The sequence below is a fragment of the Cotesia typhae genome, unplaced genomic scaffold, assembly GCF_013202065.1.
Source record: "Cotesia typhae breed Kobodo isofemale line unplaced genomic scaffold, CoteBio_Ctyphae scaffold_13, whole genome shotgun sequence".
Lineage (NCBI taxonomy): Eukaryota > Metazoa > Arthropoda > Insecta > Hymenoptera > Braconidae > Cotesia > Cotesia typhae.
The window spans coordinates 12,971,741-12,996,251 of record NW_027423774.1 but is presented as its reverse complement, the minus strand read 5'-3'; the positions used below and the strand labels follow the sequence as shown (position 1 = coordinate 12,996,251).

At 34.3% G+C, this 24,511-nt stretch overlaps 2 protein-coding genes across 2 annotated transcripts in view; one reads left to right on the top strand and one right to left on the bottom strand.

The window, feature by feature from the left end:
- Positions 1 to 24,169, bottom strand: part of Rfx (regulatory transcription factor Rfx) — a 142,506-nt gene extending 118,337 nt beyond the window's left edge. Inside the window, exon 1 of the mRNA XM_074253285.1 lies at positions 23,782 to 24,169. The gene's annotated coding sequence lies outside the window, so the exon portion shown is untranslated. The remainder of the gene's footprint in view (positions 1 to 23,781) is intronic.
- LOC141534058 (uncharacterized) lies at positions 5,570 to 11,359 on the top strand. The gene is made up of 6 exons (XM_074253201.1): positions 5,570 to 6,425; positions 6,473 to 8,254; positions 10,582 to 10,707; positions 10,796 to 10,929; positions 11,017 to 11,152; positions 11,229 to 11,359. Exons 1-6 carry the CDS (start codon positions 5,570 to 5,572, stop codon positions 11,357 to 11,359), a joined length of 3,165 nt encoding a protein of 1,054 aa, XP_074109302.1.
- Positions 24,170 to 24,511: the final 342 nt, after the last annotated feature.

The following is a 24,511-nucleotide window of genomic DNA, read 5'->3' as shown; positions in this document are numbered from 1 at the left end:
TTTGAAAATTTTTCTTTTCTTAGTTTTTTTAAATTTCTCAAATTCTACCGATCCAAATTTTTAAGAAATCTTATTTTGTTGAAGCTCTTTCGAATGCCATCTACTATAATCGGATCGGTAAATCCGTTCGGAAGTGATGAAAGGTTTACATACTTCCCAACACACATGTTGAATTTTTAAATTGCAATCACTTTTGAATAGATGAACCGATTTATACGTTTTTGACGGCAATCGACGCGATTTTTAAAGTTCTAAAAATTATTCTATTTCATTGAAAACGATCCGATGAGAAGTGTCGAAGTTATGTAAGAAAAACTATTTTTTGGTTTTCTTTTTACAACTATTTCTCATAACCGGATCAACCGATTTTGACCCGATTTGCACTAATCAACGTAATTTTGTTATGTTAAGAGCCAATCAGTTTATGGAAGTGATCAGTTGAGTTATCTTGGAGTTATTTCGAAAAAACAACTTTTGACAATTTTTTTTCTTAGTTTTTTTTAAATTTCTCAAAATCTACCGATCCAAATCGATCCAAATTTTTAGGAAATCTAATTTTGTTGAAGCTCTTTCGAATGCCGCCTACTATAATCGGATCGGTAAATCCGTTCAGAAGTGATAAAACGTTTACATACTTCCGAACACACATGTTGAATATTTAAATTGCAATAACTTTTGAATGGATGAACCGATTTATACGTTTTTGACGGCAATCGACGCGATTTTTGAAGTATTAAAAATTATTTTATCTCATCGAAAACGATCCGATGAGAAGTGTCGAAGTTATGTAAGAAAAACTATTTTTTGGTTTTCGTTTTACAACGATTTCTCATAAACGAATCTGATTTTGAGCCATTTTGTGACAAAATATCCCCACATATTAAATATATGTCTGCAGTGCCTAAATTAGATACTTAGAGCATTTCAAATTGGTTTCAATCATTTCAAAATAGATTTCTTTTTATTTTTTACTACGTTCATAATCAATAAATAACTGGGTTGGAACAATAGAATCCTCATTTAAAGTTGGTTACTTATTTCATTTTTTTTCTCTTTTATATTTATAAAAAAAAAAAAACAAATCATAGTCAATCAAACCTCAAAGACGTCACCCAAAACATCCTTTCTTAAAAATTAAAATGCGGCGCTTAAACGCCCCGCCGTTCTTCCGGCAAGGAAAATTTTACGAGTAAGTATTTTAAATTTGAAATGTTTATTTACAAATATAGATATATAAATACATGTAGTGAGCATGACTTGGTACATGATCAGACTTTGGGGCTTTTACCTTACTTTTATTTTTTTTTTTTAGTTTTCGAGGATACATCTGTGAATTCTTTGGCAATCATGAGCACCTTTTTAACTCTTATTTTTCGTTTGGAATTGTTGACATTCAGTCTTTTGAACATCATATCATTATGATTCGTGATCCCCAGAATCAGCTGAGAAACGTCCTTGAGATAAACATGGTGAGAAAATGGTGTCAGTATGTGCGCGTGTGCATGTGCGTGTGTGTGTGCATCTTTGCATATGTGTGTGTGTGTATCTTTGCGCGCACGCGTGTGTGTGTGGGAGAGTGAGTGAGTGTGTGTATGTGTTTGTGCTTTTGCGTGTGTGTGTGTGTGTGTGTGTGTGTGTGTGTGTGTGTGTGTGTGTGTGTGTGTGTGTGTGTTTTTTATCTCTTCTTATGATAAAATTGATATTTTTTTTTTTTTAATTTTGGGTCGTGGAAGTCAGTGCTAACTGCTTCTACGGTCATCATTTTCCTGTTCATCCCATTTACTCGCCTTTCAACTTCACTTCATTTAACCCTCACGCACTTTCATCATCTAATGTTTTCTACGACCCTGACAGCTTCACTTTTGAGCGCAGGGACGTGGAATGTGAAATGGATCAAAATTGAGTTTATTCCGTATTGCTTTCAGTTTTTAATAGTGTTTTACCTGACCTTAATTCATATTAATGTCAATTTGTTACATTACATAATAATATAATTAATTTCGTTTATTTTCTAAAAAAATTTGAATTCGTTTTTAGTTTAAAAATAAAAAATATAAATAAAATAAAATAAAAATAAAATAAAAGTAAACTGAAAAACATAAAAAATTTTAATAACCGTTGAAATCAATATTATTGAGCTCTTTGAGCTGCAAAATAAAATTTATGTCATTTCTAGCTGTCCGAGTAAATTATCGACATTATGAAAAAGCCTTATTTATATTTATCAAAATTACCTTAATTTATGATACGCAAAATTACACTTATTTTTTTCAGCTTTTCGAGCTCAATAATATGCTTTTTGTCGTTTGGAATTCTTTGAATTTAAAAAAATAGCTGATCTTTAGTATCTAAAATTTCAAAAGTCTGACAGACATTTCATGAAACATTATTTTTCTTAATTTTCAAAACTAATAAGTTTTCGTGGTTGATCTATTGAGCCGTTCAAAAGTTATTCCAAAACAAAAAACAATTAAAATAATTTTTTTTATATTTCTCAAAATTTATCGGTCAAAATGGGTTCAAATTTACAGAAAATCTCAGTTTGACACAGCCTTTTCGAATGTAACTCATTATGTTCTAATCTGTCAAGCCACACACACACACACACACACACACACACGCGCGCGCGCATACATACATACATCCATCCATACATACATACAGCCAGACATACAGACACCCTCGCAAAAATAGTCAGGAAAGCTTCCTAGGACTTCAAAACGTCGAGTTTTGATGAAATCTCGATTTTTTGTAAATGTGGTAAAACCAATAACATCCCGATTTTTCGAAAATTTTCGATTTTCTTAACGGGAAGTTAGTATTATTCATGAGATTTACTTATAGAAATAAGTAAACCCGATTAGTAATCTTGATTAGTTTTTAAGTTGTAGTGAATAGTCGTGAAATTATCTTCAAAACAAATGAGTTACTTACCGTTATTTATATTTTATTTAACTGTCAAACTTTTAAAGAGCAAATAAATTGCTGTCAAACTAATTATTTTATAAAAGTAATTTGATTTGATTCATAATTACAGTGAAAATAATAAATATTTATCATGTGAAATGATCATTCACTGAAATTGATTAACATTGTTCAATAAAATTATCATCAAGGTTAATTTAGTTGAATCAACCTCTGTACTGTCGATACATCATGTGAAAAGATCATCAATTGATAAGTTTTTCATTAACTAATATTTTTTTAAATGCTCAAATATTTTCAAGGGGTTATTTTATAATTTATATTTTATTTACTAGCCATTCCCGGCCCACTCCGCTGGGCAAATATCAGAGAATATTTGGTTCACGACTGGTCGACGGTTCGTAAACCGTTCATAGACCGTTGGTAGACGGTTCGTAGACCGTTCATAGACGGTTTATAGACCGTTCCTAGATCGTTCGTAAGCGGTTCATAGACGATTCATAGATCGTTCGTAGAGGGTTGATAGACCGTTCATAGACCGTTCGTAGATGATTTGTAGACCGTTCATAGATGGTTCATAGACCGTATAAAATATAATTACATATATATATATATATATATATATATATATATATATATATATATATAACCTTATATTTAGTTATTATAACTTATATATAATTTATTTTAACAATCCCTTTTATACGCATAAGAATTTTCATTAAACACTAATGGAATCTAGCATTTCTTTTGAAATTATTTTAATTCCCGGTGACGGTGCGTGCCTTTTTTCGTCATTATCGTTTTTACTATATAATACAGTGTCTTTAAGTTATCAAATAAGATGTGAAATTGTGCTTCATGTGTTTCAAAACTGGCAGAGATTTCAATGCCTTACAAATCGGTTAAATGGAGAACCTTATAGTAATAAACATTTGTACTTTGATGACATGTCAAAGCGCTACACGTATGGAACTCTTTGTGAAATTGCAGCAGTGGCAGAATTATTTCCATATGAGTTTCAAGTTTACCAAAATAATCGTATAATAGCTGCGTTTGGAAGACCAATAAATGGAGTTAAAAGATTAAGGTTTACTGGGGATATTAATAATGGTCACTTTGACGTTTTAGTTCCATTGGCTAAAACCATTAATCATAGTGTTGCTCAATCAGAAAATCTTGATGACTTTCAAACGTCTTCTACTCAATCATCACTTTCATCAAGAAGAGGACAAAAACGGCGAAAAAGATTTTCAAGTGCAATTAGGTCCAAACAACTTAAAACAGCCTCTTCAAAATATTCAGAAAATCATAAAGAAGTTAACAGAAAGGCGGTCAAAAAATACAAAAAAAATCATCCTGAAATCCACATCAAAGCACGTCAAACGTATGCTGCAAATCATCCTCATGTTATAAGTAAAGCTAAAAAAGATTATGACGTTAGAAATCCGCATATTAATAAAGCATCTTCGTCTAAATACCAGGAAAGACTAAAAAAGTCTAAGCTATTGCCCTGGACTTCTAAGCGTTTATCCGGTTTCAAATACAATAGTCAAATTGATTATTCCAATGATGAAATTGTTAATCTTGGTCCACGTTCTCCTTGCCAATGGTGTCGTGCTCTGAAATGGAAAGATGAGACTCAAGGAATGTGCTGCTGCAGTGGTAAAGTCCAACTTCCTAAGCTTGGCCCTTATCCTGAACCTTTACACAGTCTATTGACTTATCAGGATCAACTGTCAGAGCATTTTTTGAAAAATATCCGTAAGTATAATGGATGTTTCCAAATGACATCTTTTGGAGCCAAACAGGTAAGAGAAGGAAATTTTATGCCAACTTTCAAAGTTCAAGGACAGGTTTATCACAGAATAGGCAGCTTAATGTCTGAACCTACTCAGAAGCCTTCTTTTCTTCAAATATACTTTGTTGGTGATGATTTTCATGAAAAAGACATCCGTTGTGGAATTTATCCTGGCGTTTATCCAGAATTAGTTCATCAACTGCAGAATATGTTACATCAGCATAACAAATATCTTCAGGATTTCAAGGCTGCAATAAATTCAATTCCTCAGGGTCAAAAAGACTTCAAAGTAATAATTAATGCTGATAGAAAACCTGCTGGAGAACATAAGGGTCGTTTTAATGCTCCTCAGGCAAAAGAAGTTGCAGTTCTCATCGTCGGACAGAGTTTTGAAAAAAGAGACATTATTCTTCATAGTAGAGACAATAAATTGATGCGAATTAGTGAGAACCACCGCTCATATGATGCTTTACAATACCCTTTGATGTTTTGTTATGGAGAAGATGGACATTATATTAATATATTTAAACATGACGAGACGACTAAACTGCCTCTCGATAAGACAGTATCTGCTTCAGAATTTTACAGCTATATGATTATGGAGCGTGAAAGTGAAGTATGTTATTTATTACGATTCCGGAATCTTTTAAATCAATTTTTAGTTGATATGTACGCAAAAATTGAGACTGAAAGACTTAACTATATTCGTAACAACCAAAAAAGACTAAGAAGTGAGGAGTATGTTCACTTGAAAGACGCTTTGTTAAAAAATGATGATCAATTATCAACGATAGGAAAAATGGTTGTGTTACCTTCTTCTTTTACTTTTTCTTTCAACATATGATGAAATTACTTACAGTAGGTCAAATATTCGGTGAAACAAGGTGTCACATGTACACCATAGAATGGCAAAAACGTGGACTTCCTCATGTTCATATTCTATTATGGTTAGTAGAGAAAATAAGACCAGAGTCTATTGATCAAATCATTTGCGCTGAGTTACCTGATCCAGATATAAATCCACATCTTTATCAAGTTATCACGACAACCATGATTCATGGTCCATGTGGATCTCTCAATTTTAATTCATCCTGTATGGTTGATAGTAAATGTACAAAAAAATACCCCAAGCAATTTTTAAACGAAACTCAAACTGGAGAAGACGGATATCCCAAGTATCGTAGACGATCACCAGAAGACGATGGAAAAACTTTCAAACTCAACGGAGTTGAAATCGACAACCGATGGATTGTGCCGTACAATCCTGTTCTGTCTCATACATTTGGGGCTCATATTAATGTTGAGAATTGTAACTCTATAAAATCCATAAAATACATCTGTAATTATTTAAATAAAGGATCGGACCAAGCATCGTTTACCGTTCAGGATTTTGATGAAGTGACGAAGTACCAGGCAGGACGTTACATCAGTAGCTCTGAAGCAGTTTGGCGAATACTTCGTTTTCCTATTCATGACAGGTTTCCTTCGGTGATGCATCTTACTGTACATCTTGAGAATGGTCAAAGAATTTATTTCACAGAGGAAGATGTGGTTGAGAAAGTAATTAATCCTCCAAAAACCACATTAATGGCTTTTTTTGAGCTTTGTCAAGTTGATGACTTTGCAAAAACTCTTTTGTACGTTGAAGTTCCAGCTTATTACGTATGGAAAAATAACCGCTTTGAAAGAAGAAAAAAAGGTAAAGTTGTTTCAGGTTATTTAGGAGTTAAAAAGATGAAGTTTTAGGTAGAGTTTATACCGTGCATCCCGGAAATACTGAATGTTATCACCTTCGTCTTCTGCTACATGAGATTAGAGGTCCCACATCATTTTCAGCTTTGAAAACTGTTAATGGAGTGATTCATCCAACATTTCAAGCAGCATGTAGAGCACTTGGTCTTCTCGAAGATGATGCTAATTGGTATTCTACTTTAGAAGAAGCTTGCATTTCTGATTTGCCCTACAAAATCCGTGAGCTGTTTGCCATTATGTTAGTTTTTTGTCAAATTGACGATCCACCAAAATTATGGGAGAAGTATCGAGATTATCTTTCGGAAGATATTAAGAGAGAGGTAGAACAAAACGGTGGAAATGTTGAGCTATTACTTGACGTTATTTACAATAAATGTCTTATACTACTTGAAGATATTGTTATATCAATGTCTGGAAAAACACTTCTTCAGTTCGGCCTCCATTCGCTAACTCGAGATGAAAGTTTTATTCTTAATAATCGTCAATATTTGCGTGAATTATCTTATGACACCGCCTATTTAAGTAAAGTTGTAGCAGAAAATGTTCCTAAGTTAAATATAGAACAGGAAAAAGTCTACAATGAAATTTTAAATTCTATTATAGCTGATTCTGGGCAGTTATATTTTCTTGATGCTCCAGGTGGTACCGGAAAAATGTTTTTAATTAATTTGCTGCTTGCGAAAATCAGGAGCGAAAAAAAGATTGCTTTAGCCGTTGCTTCTTCGGGAATTGCTGCTACGTTGATAAATGGAGGTAAGACAGCTCACTCTGCCTTTAAATTACCTCTCAATTTAGGGTCTTCTGAGTCTCCACTTTGTAACATCTCTAAACAGAGTGATATGGCTCATGTTCTTCGAAAAACAAAAATTATTATTTGGGACGAATGCACTATGGCTCACAAAAATGGTGTTGAAGCTCTAAACATCCTGCTCCAAGACATCAGAGGTTGTGATCGAATCATGGGAGGAATAACTGTTATGTTGGCTGGTGACTTTAGACAAACTTTACCTATTGTACCACGAGGAACCCGTGCAGATGAAGTTAAAGCCTGTATCAAGTCATCAATTTTATGGCCTTCGGTTAAAGTTCTATCTTTGACTATCAATATGCGTGTTCATCTTCAGCCAAACTTAAAAGCAGAAGAGTTTTCAAAAATACTTATTGATATAGGTAATGGTGAAATTCCAGAAGATGAGGGAAGAATAAAGTTGTCTTATATTAATTGTCAAAATATCCCAGATTTAATCACTTTGACTGACAAAATATACCCGAATATTGACAAAGCTGGTGACAATTGTAGTTCATGGTTAAAGGAGAGAGCCATTCTCACACCAACGAATGAAAAAGTTGATTGTATTAACAACTTTTTGCTGGAGAAATTGCCAACTGAGCCAGTAAAATATCAATCGGTGGACAAAGTACTGGAGGATGAAGAAGCTGTCCACTACCCTGTTGAGATCCTACACACTCTTAATCCACCAGGGATACCTTCTCATGTTCTTCAACTCAAGGTTGGCACTCCAATCATGTTACTCCGTAATTTAAATCCTCCAAAATTATGTAATGGTACCAGACTTCAAGTCAAGGCCTTACATAAAAATATTATTGAAGCCATGATTTTTACTGGAAAATATGAAGGAGAAACTGTATTTATCCCAAGAATTCCTCTAATTCCATCGAATTACCACTTCGAATTTAAACGACTGCAATTTCCTGTCAAAGTTTGTTATGCTATGACGATTAATAAGGCACAAGGGCAGAGTTTAAAGATGGCCGGTATTGATTTAAGAAACGATTGTTTCTCTCATGGTCAACTATACGTAGCATGCTCAAGAATAAGTTCATCTGACAGCTTGGTCATTCTTCAACCATTGGGAAGAACAAGGAACGTAGTATATAAAGAAGTTCTGAGTATTTAATTATTTATTTATTATTATATTGTGCTTGAATTATACTAAATTGAATTATACTGAAAAGTTAATAGTTTTGTTAACCCATGTATATTTAGAATTGATTAATAAAAAAGTTATAAGTAAATTAATTCATTTTTTTTTAGAGCGACAGAGTATTGATGCCTCGGTTTTAGTTCATATCCAATCTATATTGATATATATTTGATATGCATAATAAATTCTGAATCTTAAACACTGATGGAAGGATTTAGTAATATTTACTAAATTGATTTAGTAACGAAAATTTGAGTCATTTATTTGTTAGAAATAAATATTTTGTACTCCTTAATATAATTTAGCATCATTTAATAAATTATTTTAACAAATCAATATATACCCTATTATAAAGAAAATAATCAACAAAATATTTATTTGGCCGTAATAAGGTTTAGTTCATATTACCAAAATTATTTTATTATTATCATTTAAATTTATTTTCTGTGAAACAATTAGGTTATACACTAAAATAAGTTGGAAGATTACTTCTTTAATCCAAATAAATGATTTAATAGGTCTTAATATATCATTTGGTAAATATTACCAAATATTTCTCTGGTGGAAAAGAATGGGCTTTACTAAATGATTTGGTACCCACAAGCGAATATTTAGTAATGCGAGGTTCGTTACTAAATCATTTAGTAAATATTACTAAATCTTATTAAATATTACTAAATCCTTTTATCAGTGTAGCATTGATACTCACGTCGTACCATGGTGTAGGCCTACTGGGGATCCCGCCATGTAAAATAATGGGAACGCATCCTACGAAACAGTACCTCTATGGTGATGTGAAAAGCTGTGTAATCTAATTATTTTAAATCATGTAATTTGATGGAGCCCCAAATAATTCAGGGTGTTTTAATTTTGTATAATCCGATCATGATTAATGGATAGGCAGCTACATAACGAAATTTGACATTTCTGTCACTTGGGATGTATTTTATGCCAACGTGTCGAAAAATTGAATAAAATAAAAAAAATCATTGAATACAAAAATAAAATAAAATAATTATCTATTAGAATTCGCCCAGCGAAGCGGGCGGGTAACGGCTAGTTATATATAATCTTCTATATATATATATAATGAAAATGGTCTTCGTTTGAGGCTCAATCACGCCTAAACCACTGATCGTATCGACATGAAACTACCACCATTCGATGCGAAATTTTTCCTAGATGGTTTATAGCTATTTATTTTTAGAATTCTAACGTTCCTTCATTTTTCTATTGCTGTTTTACTTTTATGAACATTTATCCCGCTAATAAAAACAAAAGACAAGCGTTTTCTCTTGATTCTTTTGTTTTCATGGATTTCAACGGAGTTTACTAAACGGATAATGTTCTTTTACATTCAGCTAAGAAACTACTTACAAACTTTCACGCATCCACCCACCAACTCCCACGCACCCCTGCACACCCACTCTCATTTTTTGATAAAAATAAAATGCCGTATCTATGATCGAGTATCACTTGAGAACGGCTGGACCGATTGGATTAATTTTTTTTGTTGTCTTCAGAATTGTCAGGAGAATGTTTATAGGTAAGAAAATTTTAAAAGTCTGCTAAAACGTTAAAAATTTCGATGATAATCGAAGTATTCCAATTTCTATAGTTACTCATCACGAAATCTCGGGAACTATAGGACTTAGAAATGTGAAACTTGGTAGGAATATTACTTTCGTTATGTAGAAGTCAACTAAAAACGGATTTTAAGAAATTCATCCCCCAAAGGAGATTGCGGGGGCGTTAACAATGAACAATTCCCGTTTTTAAACTATAGCTCCTATAAATTCCAAATTTGGTAGGAATCTTCTGTAAGAGATGTAGAAATAGTCTATGAACGAATTTTACGGTAGCTCACCCCACAGGGGGTTGCGGGGGTGGTTTAACAATGAAAATTTATAGAATCATCTATATGTGATGCAGAAATAATCTAAGAGCAGATTTTACAACAACTCACCGCTGAAAAAGTTTCCGGTGGTGGGTGTTAAAATATGAAATTTCTATTTCCAAACTGTAACTTCTACAGACTCCAAATGATTATTTTTTTACTGTTTAAATAGAAAAGGTTAAAGTTAATTGTTTTTTTTTTTATTTAATTAATTTCATTTGTTTTTATATAACCTAATTAATCTTATGATAAAACGTCAGTTCATAAGCGGTTGAGAAGTGAAATAAAAATGTCCGACAGAGAAAGTATTGAAAGTTTATGTTTGTGTGCTGACTATGTGTTTGGTTCTAAAAACTGGTCTCATAAGATAAAAGCTCAAACTTTAGGTAAGTAATGATTTGTAAAATATATTGATATATAATTAAATTGTAAATTACAAATTTTTATTAATAATTCGACATTAACTATCAAAAGAATCAAGAAAGTCTTATATTGGATGTTTCACAACACTCCGAATCACTTTAAGTGGCAGAAGATTCCATGAAGGGATTGGTTGCTTTGAAGAATACGATAATATAAGTGAATTTTCCTTTGCAGAGATTAGAGAGGTAAATGTGCATAAAAAATAAAATAAAGTGATGATAAAGTTCAAGAGTTAATTATAAATGTAATAAAAATTATTTGAATTTATCTAGAAATCGTTAATTGACGGAATTTACAACGCTTTATTATACTTTCAAGAAATACGAACTTATTTTGAGAGAAAAGAACAAGAACGAATGATGCGTTTGGTTAAACAGGCTAAACAACAGCAGGAGTGGAAATTAAAAAGTAATTTTCTATTTGTTAATTGAGATATTTATATAAAACATAATAAATAAATTTAATTTTAATACAACCCCATCAGATGAAAAAAACATCGCGATGGAATCAACTGAGATAGAAGACGAAGAAGTCATAGAAGGAAGAGTAGGTGAAGAAGTGGATAAGGAGAAGAATGGAGGAACAAGGGAAAAAAGGAGAAGATTGAAAAAATAAAGAAGGAAGTTAGAAAATGTCCAGAAAATAATATTATTGATCTACATTGACGTACATTTAGCTCTAAATTTCGGTTCATTTTCAAGCTACCTTCTCTATTTTTAAAAAAATATTAATGTTTATTATTGTAATTGTAATAAGATTATTTAATATAAGTGCAGCAGTGATAGCTATGCAGCTGGCGTATGATTCAGTTGATCACCCAATCTATGCAGCTTTTAGAGTGGTTAGCACTTTGATGGGTGATCTTCTTAAGAATACGATTGGCCTGCATGAACATCATTGTTGTTAGGTATAAGTTAAAGGCTCATTGATCACTACAATGCAGAATTTTAGTGATTAATGAAAATTTGCCTATCACCGATTGTACTGGCGTGAGTTTTCTCTGTGGTTTCCTCATGTCACTGTGTTCCGCCGTGTAATGCGACACAGGGTAGATACGGTACAATAAAGCACATGTCGGTCCAAAGCCGCAAAATATATATACAAATAATTAAATAAATTTTGTTTGTTATTGATAAATAATTAATACCGTAATTAATTTATAAAAAAAAAGTTTATAAATATATTAACACATAATATTTAATCTTCATCTTGATCTTCAATAATCATCTTATGGATTGCAAGAATTGGTAACTCTTCAACTATGAATTCGTTTGAGAAAGTGATTTGATCGAAGAATATTCAAAATTTTGAGTCGGATAGAAATTGATCATTGATAGTTGGGAAGTGACAAACAAAATCCGCAGCATTTGAGATCGTCACAATCTATATTAATGATCAATTTTTTTTATATAAATTCAAAATGGATGTGATTAAATTGAGAAGAAAAAAATAATTTAAATGACGGTAGAACTTTGCTTAGACATTACTTGATTTTTGTTTATTCTTAAACAATGACGAAGTGGAGCATTTTCAACTGCAAACAGATAATTATATGAACGCATTCCCATTAAAATAAAAACGTAGTAATTTCTTTCTCCATAAGTTTGAAAACCATATATTTCTTCTACATAACCACGAAAACTGAATCGATAAATGTAAATTTACGTAATGTGTCTATCGTTATCTATTTAATTATTTTTATACCTGTTATTTCTTCTATAAAAGTATCCGTCATTTGGATGAATAATAATAAATAAGTCCCTGATTAAGTTTACGACGTTATCATGGTTATTCATCTTTCATAGGTTATATCAATCTGTCATTTAATAGATAGTCTTTTGTTTTATCATTTGTTTTCTTTGGTTATGTTAGTCTGTTATTTAATCGATCGTCTTTTTTTAAAAATAAAAATAACATAATATAATTTTAAGGTTAGTTGAATGAAGAAGAAGTTTATAATCAGTTCATAAAGAAGATACGTATATTCATTATATTTTTAGTTATAATATTTATTTACTTTTTAATAAGATATATATTAATTTATCATTTGTGATAATAAGTGCATTTATAAATCGAATATTAAATATTTATAAATTGTGTAAAAATAGTGAAATTATGGCGAAAAAAAGAAAAGCTCAAATTGGCCGATCGACACGTAGAACGAAGAGACAAAAAATAGTACGTTCACAACAATTTGTCGATGAAGCAATTGACGAAAATATTGTCATCGACAACGATATAAATAATGAAGAAATTAGAGAAAATAATATCAATGACAACGACGATATTAATAATGAAGATAATAATGATATTGATAATAATAATAATAATAATAATAATAATAATAATAATAATAATAATAATAATAATAATAATAATAATAATAATAATAATAATAATAATAATAATAAGCGATGCTTGCTACGTGGCCTCCAAGCGGCGCATCGCGGGAAACGCAGACCATAACATCAGGTCTGTAGGCGAACGACGTAGCCCGTGCAGTGGGTCAACTACCCACTGCATGGAAATAACTGAGTTACCACAAGATACCAACTCAGAAGTGCTCCCCACAACCGGTCCTTTTCGGATGAGGACCATTCATCAGGTGGGAGGAGCACGCCGGACCCGATGAATGATGACGACCCTGGCGCCTTAAGGACTTACTTTAAGTGGACGGAGGAACTGAGAGTCGATCTCTTGGTGTGCTACCAACGTAGCGAGCCGGGGGTGAGCGGCTATATGGCCCGGATGCACACTCTTTGGAGTGATATGCATCCGGAGCTAGCGCATTTTACGCCCAAACACTTGCGTAATTATGCCGCTCATCTTCGGCGAAATAGAAAATCGCTTGTGCAGGACAGAAGGCAGTCTAATAGACTTTCCTTTCCGGCGCAACTACACCAAGAGCGACGCCGTTCCTCCTTGGACAACAACAATCCCTTTGTAGGACGGCAAGTAAGTATATCTAAAAAGATAAGTTACTCCCAACAACAGCTTGACGCGGTAAACGAAGATCTCCGTGCAAACATCCTGGAGGATTCCATCCTGCTCACTGTGAGCCAAGTTGTGTATGGTGCAGCAGTTTCGGCTTTTCCGAGAGAGAGACAATGTCTCTCGATCGAGGCAAGGTTGAAACAGCGCATCTCACAACTTGGCTTGAAAATTGACATGTCCCGGAAACAGGTCTCCCGCATTCAGTGTGTGATTGAGTACGACACAACTCAAACACCATACACGCCCCGAATTCGGCGCATTGCTGCTGAACTTCGGTGGCGTCATCACACACTGAACAAGAGTACTCTTCATGTCATCAAGGAAGAGTCTCTTAATAAATTGCGGGCTCTAGTGGCTGCTAAAAAGTCATTAGAGAAAAGGCTGAAGCGGTTGGTCGACAACTCGTTGTTTCGATCCAGCCCTTCACGGTTTCTGACACCAAAGACCGATGTTACCGGGAATTATCCAACACCTGAGCGGGTGGAAGCTTTTTGGACTGAGTTGTATGGAGATCAACCAAACGTGAACGCAAACACTCCAGCTCTGCACGACTTCAAAGTATTCTGTCGGGAACACCGTCGACAGAATGCTGATGAAGAGAGCCCTGCAGTCAGTGTGGATGAAGTTCGTTCAGCTCTAAATGGCAGCAAAAATTGGGCTGCCCCGGGACCAGACGGCATTAATGTCTTCTGGTGGAAGAAGTTTACTTCTACCCACCTCCATCTGGCCCGCATATTTACATCATACATTAGAGCTGACGATCCGATTCCGGACTGGCTTGTAGAAGGGCGAACCGTACTGATACCTAAAAAAGGTGACTTGTCTGACCCTAAGAATTTCAGGCCTATCACCTGCTTGAATGCGGTTTATAAAATTTTTACAAAAATTTTAAATAACCGTATCTTGCAGCAGATAGAGCCTGTATGGCAACAGATATATGAACAACGTGGCAGTAAAAGAGGCCTGTCAGGTTGCAAGGAGAACCTGATAGTGGATCGATGCGTCTTACAAGATGCGATCTACTATCAACGCAACCTGTCAATGGCTTGGATTGACTATCGCAAGGCATTTGACTCAACTCCACATGAGTTGATTTTATATCTACTCAAATGCCTGGGAGTCAATCCCGAAATAGTGGAATGCATTCGGCGTACAATGCAGCTCTGGCGAACGCGATTTCACATTGGAAGTGGAAACGCATTGCACGTAACCGGAGTTGTAGAGTACAAACGAGGGGTCTTCCAAGGCGATTCCTTGAGTCCTCTGCTGTTTTGCATTTCACTGCTGCCTATATCTGTTGCTCTCCGTAAAACTCATGGGTACTCTGTGGGGCCTCCGGGTGATCGAAACTATTCGATTACCCATCTGCTTTACATGGATGATCTGAAGCTGTATAGCGCTGATAAAGATCATCTACAAGCGGCCCTCAACATCGTAGCAGAGTACACACGAGATGTCGGAATGTCTTTTGGGTTGGACAAGTGTGCGGTCGTACATCTGGCGAGGGGTAAGTGCTCTGATACTGGTGATGATGTCGAGTTAGTAGATGGGAGTGTCTTAAGACAATTAGACGCCGGGGAGTTGTATAGATATCTGGGAATGGAAGAGCACCGCATGCATGCGGTCTCTGAAGTCCGAACAACTCTCCAGAGCGAGTATGTTAGGAGACTCCGGAAAATTTGGTCCTCCGAACTTTCCGGCAAAAACAAAGTCTCAGCTACTAACATGCTCGCTGTCCCAGTCTTACTATACTCTTTCGGTGTCCTGAAATGGACCCGAAAGGATTTACGAGATCTCGACATCAAAACCCGTAAGATCATTAATATGAATCGGAGCATGCACCCCAATTCATCAGTCGCCAGATTATACCTCTCCCGGTCCATCGGTGGGAGAGGTTTGCAGAGTTTGGAGCGGCTTCACGACCGTTTGGTCCTGGGTTTAACACACGAAGTTGTCAATTTCACTGCAGACGAGGATGACTTTCTTATGCAAATTGTACATAAACATGAAAATGCGCATAAGGGGTCATTCTTGTATAAGGCAGCAATATATGCGGCAAGAACCCTTGGTCTTGGAGAAATAAACGCTCTTATGGAACTCCGAAAGGAGGAATTTAAGAGCGTCATCAGGAACGCCGAGGAAAAACTACTCCTTGGCGAACTGATGGACAAGTCCATGCACAGCGTGTTCTTTAAACACGTGCGTGATCATGGCTTGTCCATCCAGCTGACGTTTTCCTTCTTAAAGTCAGCGGGCCTGATGTCCGAGACTGAAGGGTTCATATTTGCCTGCCAAGATGGTGTCATTAACACTCTTGAGTACCGTAGCAAGGTGCTCCAGGTGCAGCTTCCGGACACGTCCTGTAGGAGGTGTAGACAACATCCGGAGACGCTTATGCGCCTTTTGTCGGCATGTCCAGTGCTGGCGAGAGGTGCATATATCCAGCGTCACAATGCTGCCCTGAGAGTACTGTACTACTATCTTCGTCATTGCTACGGTATTGACGTGACACCAGTGCTGCCTTACTTGCCAGGAGATATTCCCCAGGTTGTTGAGAATGACAGTTGCAAAATTTATTGGAACATGCCATTTGCAACAACCCGGCGAATAGATCACAACAAACCTGATATTGTGCTCTTCGACAAGGCCACTCGTGACATTTATGTCATTGAGTTCTCGGCCCCGGCTGAATACAACATCTCAGCCAAAGAAGAGCACAAAAGACAAATATATCAGGATCTCCTGTTTGAAATTGGCAAACTTTACCCAGGTTACCGTGTCAAGCTTGTCGTCCTGATTGTTGGCGTCCTAGGAGGGATGAAACAGTCTTTTGTATCCTCACTTGCCAAAGTTCCAGCTTGCTCATCAAAAGCTGAGTTCTTGGCAGTTAGGATGCAGAAGGCTGTTTTACTTGGTTCTCTCCGTCTCTTCGGTTTCACTGGGTACGTTCAGGAGCTTTTCGGGTACCGTGAATTACTTTTTACCGACAATTTTTCATTTGGCATCCGTGATCGGTCTGGGGATCATGTTATGATTGTCGATAATCAACATGAGCTTGAGTCGATTATCAAAATAAATCAGGTAAAAAAAAAAAAGGTTGTGGTTAAACGTACTCTCTGCTCACCGTATTGGTCCGCAGTGGTCATACGTTTAACCATTTCCATTAAAACATTTTATGATATTTCTTTTTCAAATATCATATCGCATTACAGATGCCATCTGGAACTTAATATAATACACTACTGGAAAAAATTAAGGGATCAAAAAAAAATTCCAAATTTTTCGGTAGTTTTCAATAGGCCGTAACTTTGAGAGAAATGGTCGTACAGGAAATAAAAAAAAGGGAAATTGTAGCTCCAAGTGTCTAGTTTTTGGATTAGAACTTCAAAATTTTGTAGCCTCCGCGGGTTCTGAGTAATCGTAGAAAAACCAGCAACAAAAAAATTCTCAAAATTTTTTTAGTTTTTTTTTTTGGTCTACGGGCGTGGAAAAAATTTTTTTAGCTTAACCACCATAAGGATCGGATACTTTGTTCATTTAGCTTTAATTTCTTTTTTAAACACCCTGATACGTCCACGCCTCGCTGAGATATCGGTCTTCAAATGGAAAAGGATCTTTTTGTCTTTGATTATCTATATCTCAGCAACCAATGATCGCACAGAAAGTTAAAGGTGGGGTTCAAGAACTTGAATGAATTCCCCTTAACGACTGTCCATTGTTTTTTCGAAAAAAAATTTTTTCTTTCCGTCACATGAATTTGAAAATGCAACAAAAAAGGGCTTTTAGTGGTTTTTTGGAAAATCAAGCGCTGGATCGAAAATATTGAGGAAACCACTAATGTTAAGTGTGCCTTTTACAGTTCAATATGTCCACAAAAACCCTACAAAGAATCAAATTAATCCAGCCAGCCGTTTTTTTGTTTCACTTGATCGAATTTTTGAAAAAATTAAAGGATCACGTTTTTGCTCTGAAAAGCTCATAATTTTTAAAAATGAGAAAAAATGGTTTTTTCGAGCTTTTTCCACATTTTCGTTCCAAAAGTGCTTAAATTTTCAAAAAAAAAAATTCAAAAAAATTTTCAAAAAAATTTTTTTCGAAAAAAAAAAAAAAAAAAAATTTTTCTTGGAAAAATTTTTTTTTAACAAGTTAAGGAAACTCAAAAACCATCGCCCAATGATTTTTATCACCTTTCCACCGCTGCATTCCTTGATTCTACTGATCTCCTTTTAATTAAATTAATAAAAAAAGTTAATACCCCCAATCGAATTTCGATTTTTTTCATACGCTTTTCGGAGTTTTTTTTTTCTTTTCTTTTTGTGAATCCTTAGCAAATCGCTTCATTCAACAGTTTTCTTTAAAACTAATCCCTCTGCGCTAAAAAAAATTTTTTTTAATCTTTTGGTCAAAATTGAAAATTTCTGACTTTTGATTCTTAATCATGGTTAGACGACATTTATCGGAGGTGGAAGTCGCTCGGTTAGTGACTCTTATCGACGAAGATTACACTCAACATGCAGTTGCTATCCGGATGGGTGTAAGTCAATCTGTCGTATCTCGAGCTTATACCAGATACCAAGAGACGAATCAATATCATCGTCGCCCCGGACAAGGTCGCCATCGAGTCACTAATGCCCGCGATGATCAAACAATTGTTAGAGAAGTTCGACGACAACCTTTCGTCAATGCGAATATTGTCGCTCGAAACTTCCCCAATCGCAGACAACAGCAACAACAACAGCAACAGCGACGACGGCATCAAGTGCGAAACATTTGCTCTCGAACAATCATCAACCGTCTTCGTGAAACTGGGTTACACGCACGACATCCTAATCGTGTACCCCTGTTGACAGCAAGACATCGTCGAGCTCGTTTAGCGTATGCTTACGATCATCGAAATTGGAACTTGAGGGAATGGACAAATGTTTTATTCACTGATGAGTCTCGTTTTAATCTGTATGGCAACGATCGACGTCCTCTCGTTTGGCGCCGTCGTGGAGAACGTTTTCGCCAGAACTTTGTCCGTCCAGTCGTTGCCTACGGCGGTGGATCAGTTATGGTGTGGGGCGGCGTTTCACGAAATTGGAGAACACCTTTGGTAATTGTACGCGAAAATTTGACAGCTAGACGTTACATCGACCAAATTTTAAGGCCCATTGTTCTGCGCAGACGACAACATCTGAGGTCGTTCATATTGATGCAAGATAATGCACGTCCACACACAGCCAACATTACCCGGCGCTTCTTTGAGCGGCATGACATCACATTGTTGCGACACCCAGCAATGAGTCCAGATCTCAACCCCATAGAACACGTTTGGGACATAATGGGCCGTCGGTTGCGCAGAGAGTATCCAAATTTGCAGAACTTAGCTGCTTTGGAGCGCGCGCTTCAGCACATTTGGAATACCATTCCGCAGCCTCAAATTACCGTCTGCATAAACATGGCTGAACGTTTGAGAGCCGTTATTGAAAACAGGGGTGGTAATACCCGGTATTGAACCAACAAAAACCTTCAGAGAATGAGTTTGGAGTCATTAAATACTGTGGAACTGACGAGCCACCGGGTCTCAATTCTCCTGAAATACCTCACACACACACACACACACACACACACACACACACACACACACACACACACACACACACACACACACACACACACACACACACACACACACACACACACACACACACACACACACACACACACACACACACACACACACACACACACACACACACACACACACACACACACACACACACACACACACACACACACACACACACACACACACACACCCACACACACACACACACACACACACACACACAGAAGCGTAAATCCGACCGCGCAACCTCCACGTGGTACGCTTTGAATAACGCTAATGCCGGCGGTAATTGTTTTCTTAAACTTTTCAAGAGAAAAAATTTCAAAAAAAATTTTTTTTTAAATTTTTTTTTTTGAAAATTTAAGCACTTTTTGGAACGAAAATGTGGAAAAAGCTCGAAAAAACCATTTTTTTCTCATTTTTAAAAATTATGAGCTTTTCAGAGCAAAAACGTGATCCTTTAATTTTTTAAAAATTCGATCAAGTGAAACAAAAAAACGGCTGGCTGGATTAATTTGATTCTTTGTAGGGTTTTTGTGGACATATTGAACTGTAAAAGGCACACTTAACATTAGTGGTTTCCTCAATATTTTCGATCCAGCGCTTGATTTTCCAAAAAACCACTGAAAGCCCTTTTTTGTTGCATTTTCAAATTCATGTGACGGAAAGAAAAAATTTTTTCGAAAAAACAATGGACAGTCGTTAAGGGAATTCATTCAAGTTCTTGAAACCCACCTTTAACTTTCTGTGCGATCATTGGTTGCTGAGATATCGATAATCAAAGACAAAAAGATCCTTTTCCATTTGAAGACCGATATCTCAGCGAGGAGTGGACGTATCAGGGTGTTTAAAAAAAGAAATTAAAGCTAAATGAACAAAGTATCCGATCCTTATGGTGGTTAAGCTAAAAAAATTTTTTCCACGCCCGTAGACCAAAAAAAAAAACTAAAAAAATTTTGAGAATTTTTTTGTTGCTGGTTTTTCTACGATTACTCAGAACCCGCGGAGGCTACAAAATTTTGAAGTTCTAATCCAAAAACTAGACACTTGGAGCTACAATTTCCTTTTTTTGTTATTTCCTGTACGACCATTTCTCTCAATGTTACGGCCTGTTGAAAACTACCGAAAAATTTGGAATTTTTTTTTGATCCCTTAATTTTTTCCAGTAGTGTAATATTTTTTTTTTACTTTTTGAAGGTGCTGATGGTTTGCGCGGTCTGCCAGTATGGTCGGAGCTTTGATGTCAGTCAAAATTACTCGCCGTTTGAATTTCGAGTTTTCAGTTTCAACTTCGTTATGTTAACGAGTATGTTTTACGTCCCGGCAAACTCAACTTACGAGCGACGAGTCGTTGAATGTGAGATGGAGGACGATTAATACTCATTTCTCCATGAATCGGACCATTTCTATTGACTAATTTCTCCATTTATTCTTTGTTTTGTTGTTCATCAACATTTATTTTTATTATAATAATAATTATAATAATAATACTAATAATAATTTATTATATCAATAAATTTTATTTTAAGTGAATTTGACTCTTCTTTGAAAAATATTTTAATTTCAGAAAAAAAAAATAAAAATTAACAAAAAAGCAAAAAAAAAATATAAATAAAAAAAAATAAAAATTAACAAAAAAACCAAAAAAAAAATATGAATAAAAAAAAATAAAAATGATGAATAAAATTTAATTTATTTTCTTTGAAAATTCGCCCAGCGAAGCGGGCGGGGACGGCTAGTTATATATAGTTATATATAAATTAGATATACTTATATATAGTCTTATATAATTATATATAACCTTAAAAACGAACATACAATCGTGGTCATTAATTTAAGTATGTTCTTATTATTACTGGAAAATAGCCGTTTGTAAAATAGAATGTTTATTAACTCTAAATTTGGAAATCAGTTGATAATGTGATTTGTAAAATTTGTCGCAAATAAAAAATGTTATTAATGAAATTAGCGAAATTTAAATTTCACTAATGATAAATTTAGTCATTTAAAAAATAGCAAAAAACAAAAATCTGTAGGTACGTGAATTTAGCCAATTCTTACTGCAGAAACTTGTAAAATTAGCCGATTATAAACTTTGTGAAATGTAAAATTAGCCGTTTCTAAATCTCTCATAATTCTTTAACGGATCGACGGATCAAAAAACGCTTAGAGACATCTGAAAGGACTTTCATAAATTTAGTTTCTCTGAAAATTAGAGCAGATTCGACTGACTCATTCAAAAGTTATAAGAAGTTTACAATCGGCTAATTTTATAAGTTTCTACAGTAAGAATTTGCTAAATTCACGTAGCCAAAGATTTTTGTTTTTCGCTATTTTATGAATGACTGAATTTTGATTTGATGAAATTTCCATTTTGCTAATTTCATTAATATCATTTTTTATTTGCGACTAATTTTATAAATGACATTATCAACTAATTTTCAAATTTATAGTTTATAAACGTTCGAGTTTAAAAATGGCTATTTTCCAGCAAAATTAAAAACATACTTAAATTAATGACCACGATTGTATGTAATGACATATAGTTATATATAAACTATATGAAGTCATATATAGATTATAAATGGTTCTATAGAATTATATATAATTTTTTTTACCCGGGTAACGGAATCGATATGTAATTACTTCTGATTAATCATGGGGTTATAATATTTATCGGGCGTATAACCTGTTTTCAGTATCTAAATTAATGACCTAACATCAGTACTTCCACTCTTTACATTGATTGAGACATCACTATATATATTGACTCTGGGTACATTATGGTTCTTATCTGTACTTATTGTGGGAACATTTTGATGACATCATGTATCCACTCTAGTTACGTAATGGGTTTTGTATGTAACCATTGTGGGAACTTTAAGATGATAAAATGTATCCACTCTGAGCAAGTTATGGTAACATATCGGTTACAGTACGTATTCACTCTGAAAACACTCTATTATCATTATGTATTTACTCTGGAAACACTCTGTTTTCAAAATGTATTCATTATGGTTTCACTACATATCAATTTTGGTTACCGACTGAGCCCACTCTGGTTTCAGTCTGGAAACACGATGGACAAATGTAACAAACACACTCTGGAAACTCTCTGGAAACACTCTGGAAAGGAAATTAAGCCATTTCCACTCTGTTTCCAGAGTGTTTTCAGAATGGCTGTAAGGTTGCGAGGGGCGCATTTGAAAAAATGTTTTTTTTTTTTTAGTTGTTTTGAAATTTCTCAAAATCTACTGGTTTGAATCGGTTCAAATTGTATTCAAAATCTAAGTTTAGTAAAGCGCTTTCGAACACACACACACACACACACACACACACACACACACACACACACACACACACACACACACACACACACACACACACACATTGATCTTGAATAACTCGTGGACAAATCAAAAAATTTTATCAGACCTTTTTTGTAGAACGTCCAATTCTCTATGAAGATAAAAACAGTGATTTATAAGTCAATCAGTCGTTTAAAAAGGTACAAAAATGAAAAGAAGCAAAAAAAAATTTTTCTCATGTTATTCTTATGGGAATTAAACAAATGCGATGAGGACAATCTTAACATTAATATAGTATATACTTTTTGTTAATAAATAAGATCAATGAAAAAAAATTATCACCAATTCTTTCAAATAATCAATCATTTTGAATAGCTGTATTTTTTTATTTTTTTGTCATGTCAATGAATAGATAACTTTATTTATAATAGGTTAGAGTTATAGGATCAACAACTAGAACATCCATACAAAATTAAACCTAGTTACCTATGAACTAACCCCTTATGTTTTAAGATTAAAGTTTTCTGACATATATATTTTTCGATTGTTAAACTAAGTAGTAATTGATTTTAATGATTGAGTTTGTCTATATCATTTTCATCCCCTTATGAGAGGGAATATTGTGGAAAATTCACCTATAGAGTTGTCGCATATGATTACACAAATTACTTAAACTATCACTAATGAATAGCTTCCTCAATCACCTTCATGTTCAAAATGCTTGGTAGTTCAGGTGTTATTTGTATGATTGAAATGTTTTTAATTTCTATCAATTGGGCCTAAGGTAAATTACTTCATACTTTTTTAATGATACCTATTAAATTGTTATAGTTAAATTTTTTTTTCAGTCGTAATTTTCAAATTGCGCCACAAACTGGACCACGGTCAGTAACTCAATTCTTTACTGTATCAATAATAGTAATTATTTACAAACGTAAAAATGATATAAATACATCATTATCATCATACTTGTCAAAATCAGTTCATAAAATTGATCAGTTTTAGTTTTTTGAACTTATGATGAGTTTGAAATATGATCATTACGACTGATTTAAATAATTTAATTCACTTAACTTTCGCTGTCATTAAGTACTAAAAAAATCCTTATAAAGAGTTAAACTTACAGAAATTAATTTTTAATTAAACTGACGACGCCCGGTCAGTGTCACTTGTCTGCCTTACGGTCTCCTTGACTACCATACAACAAACCGCGTTACTTTTTTGTTAAATTGACACACGTTTTATTTATAAATATAAGGACCTTAGATTTTAAAGGGAACACAAATTTTTATAGTGATGTGATAGATTCCATTATCAGATTGAAGAATAATTAGAAACAAAACTTTCAAAGTATTTATATCAAATAGAAAATTAACTTAGGAACTAGTTTATTCTTCTTGACATATAGGGGTTATTATGCACAACTATGGAGGGTAGAAGTATTTGTACTCTCCATATAATAACTAAGTAAATAATACATACAATAGGGACCGTGCATCTAGACTGTCACGCACACTAGCGGAAAAAATGTATAAAATTTTGACCCTTCACTTGTGATTGAATATTAATTTGATTTTTTTAAATAAATTTATAAACTTTTCCAAATTTTTTCAATTACCAGGTCTTGTTATATCACAACATATATATATATATATATATATATATATATATATATATATATATATATATATATATATATATATATATATATATATATATACATGGGGGTAGGCGTCTATTACCTATAGTCCAATGAGTCAGATTGCTGGTGACTTAAATCCCGATTACCTAGATTTCCAGAACCCAGAATCCAATTACTCAAATTATCAATGACGTAGATTCCTATAGGGTAAA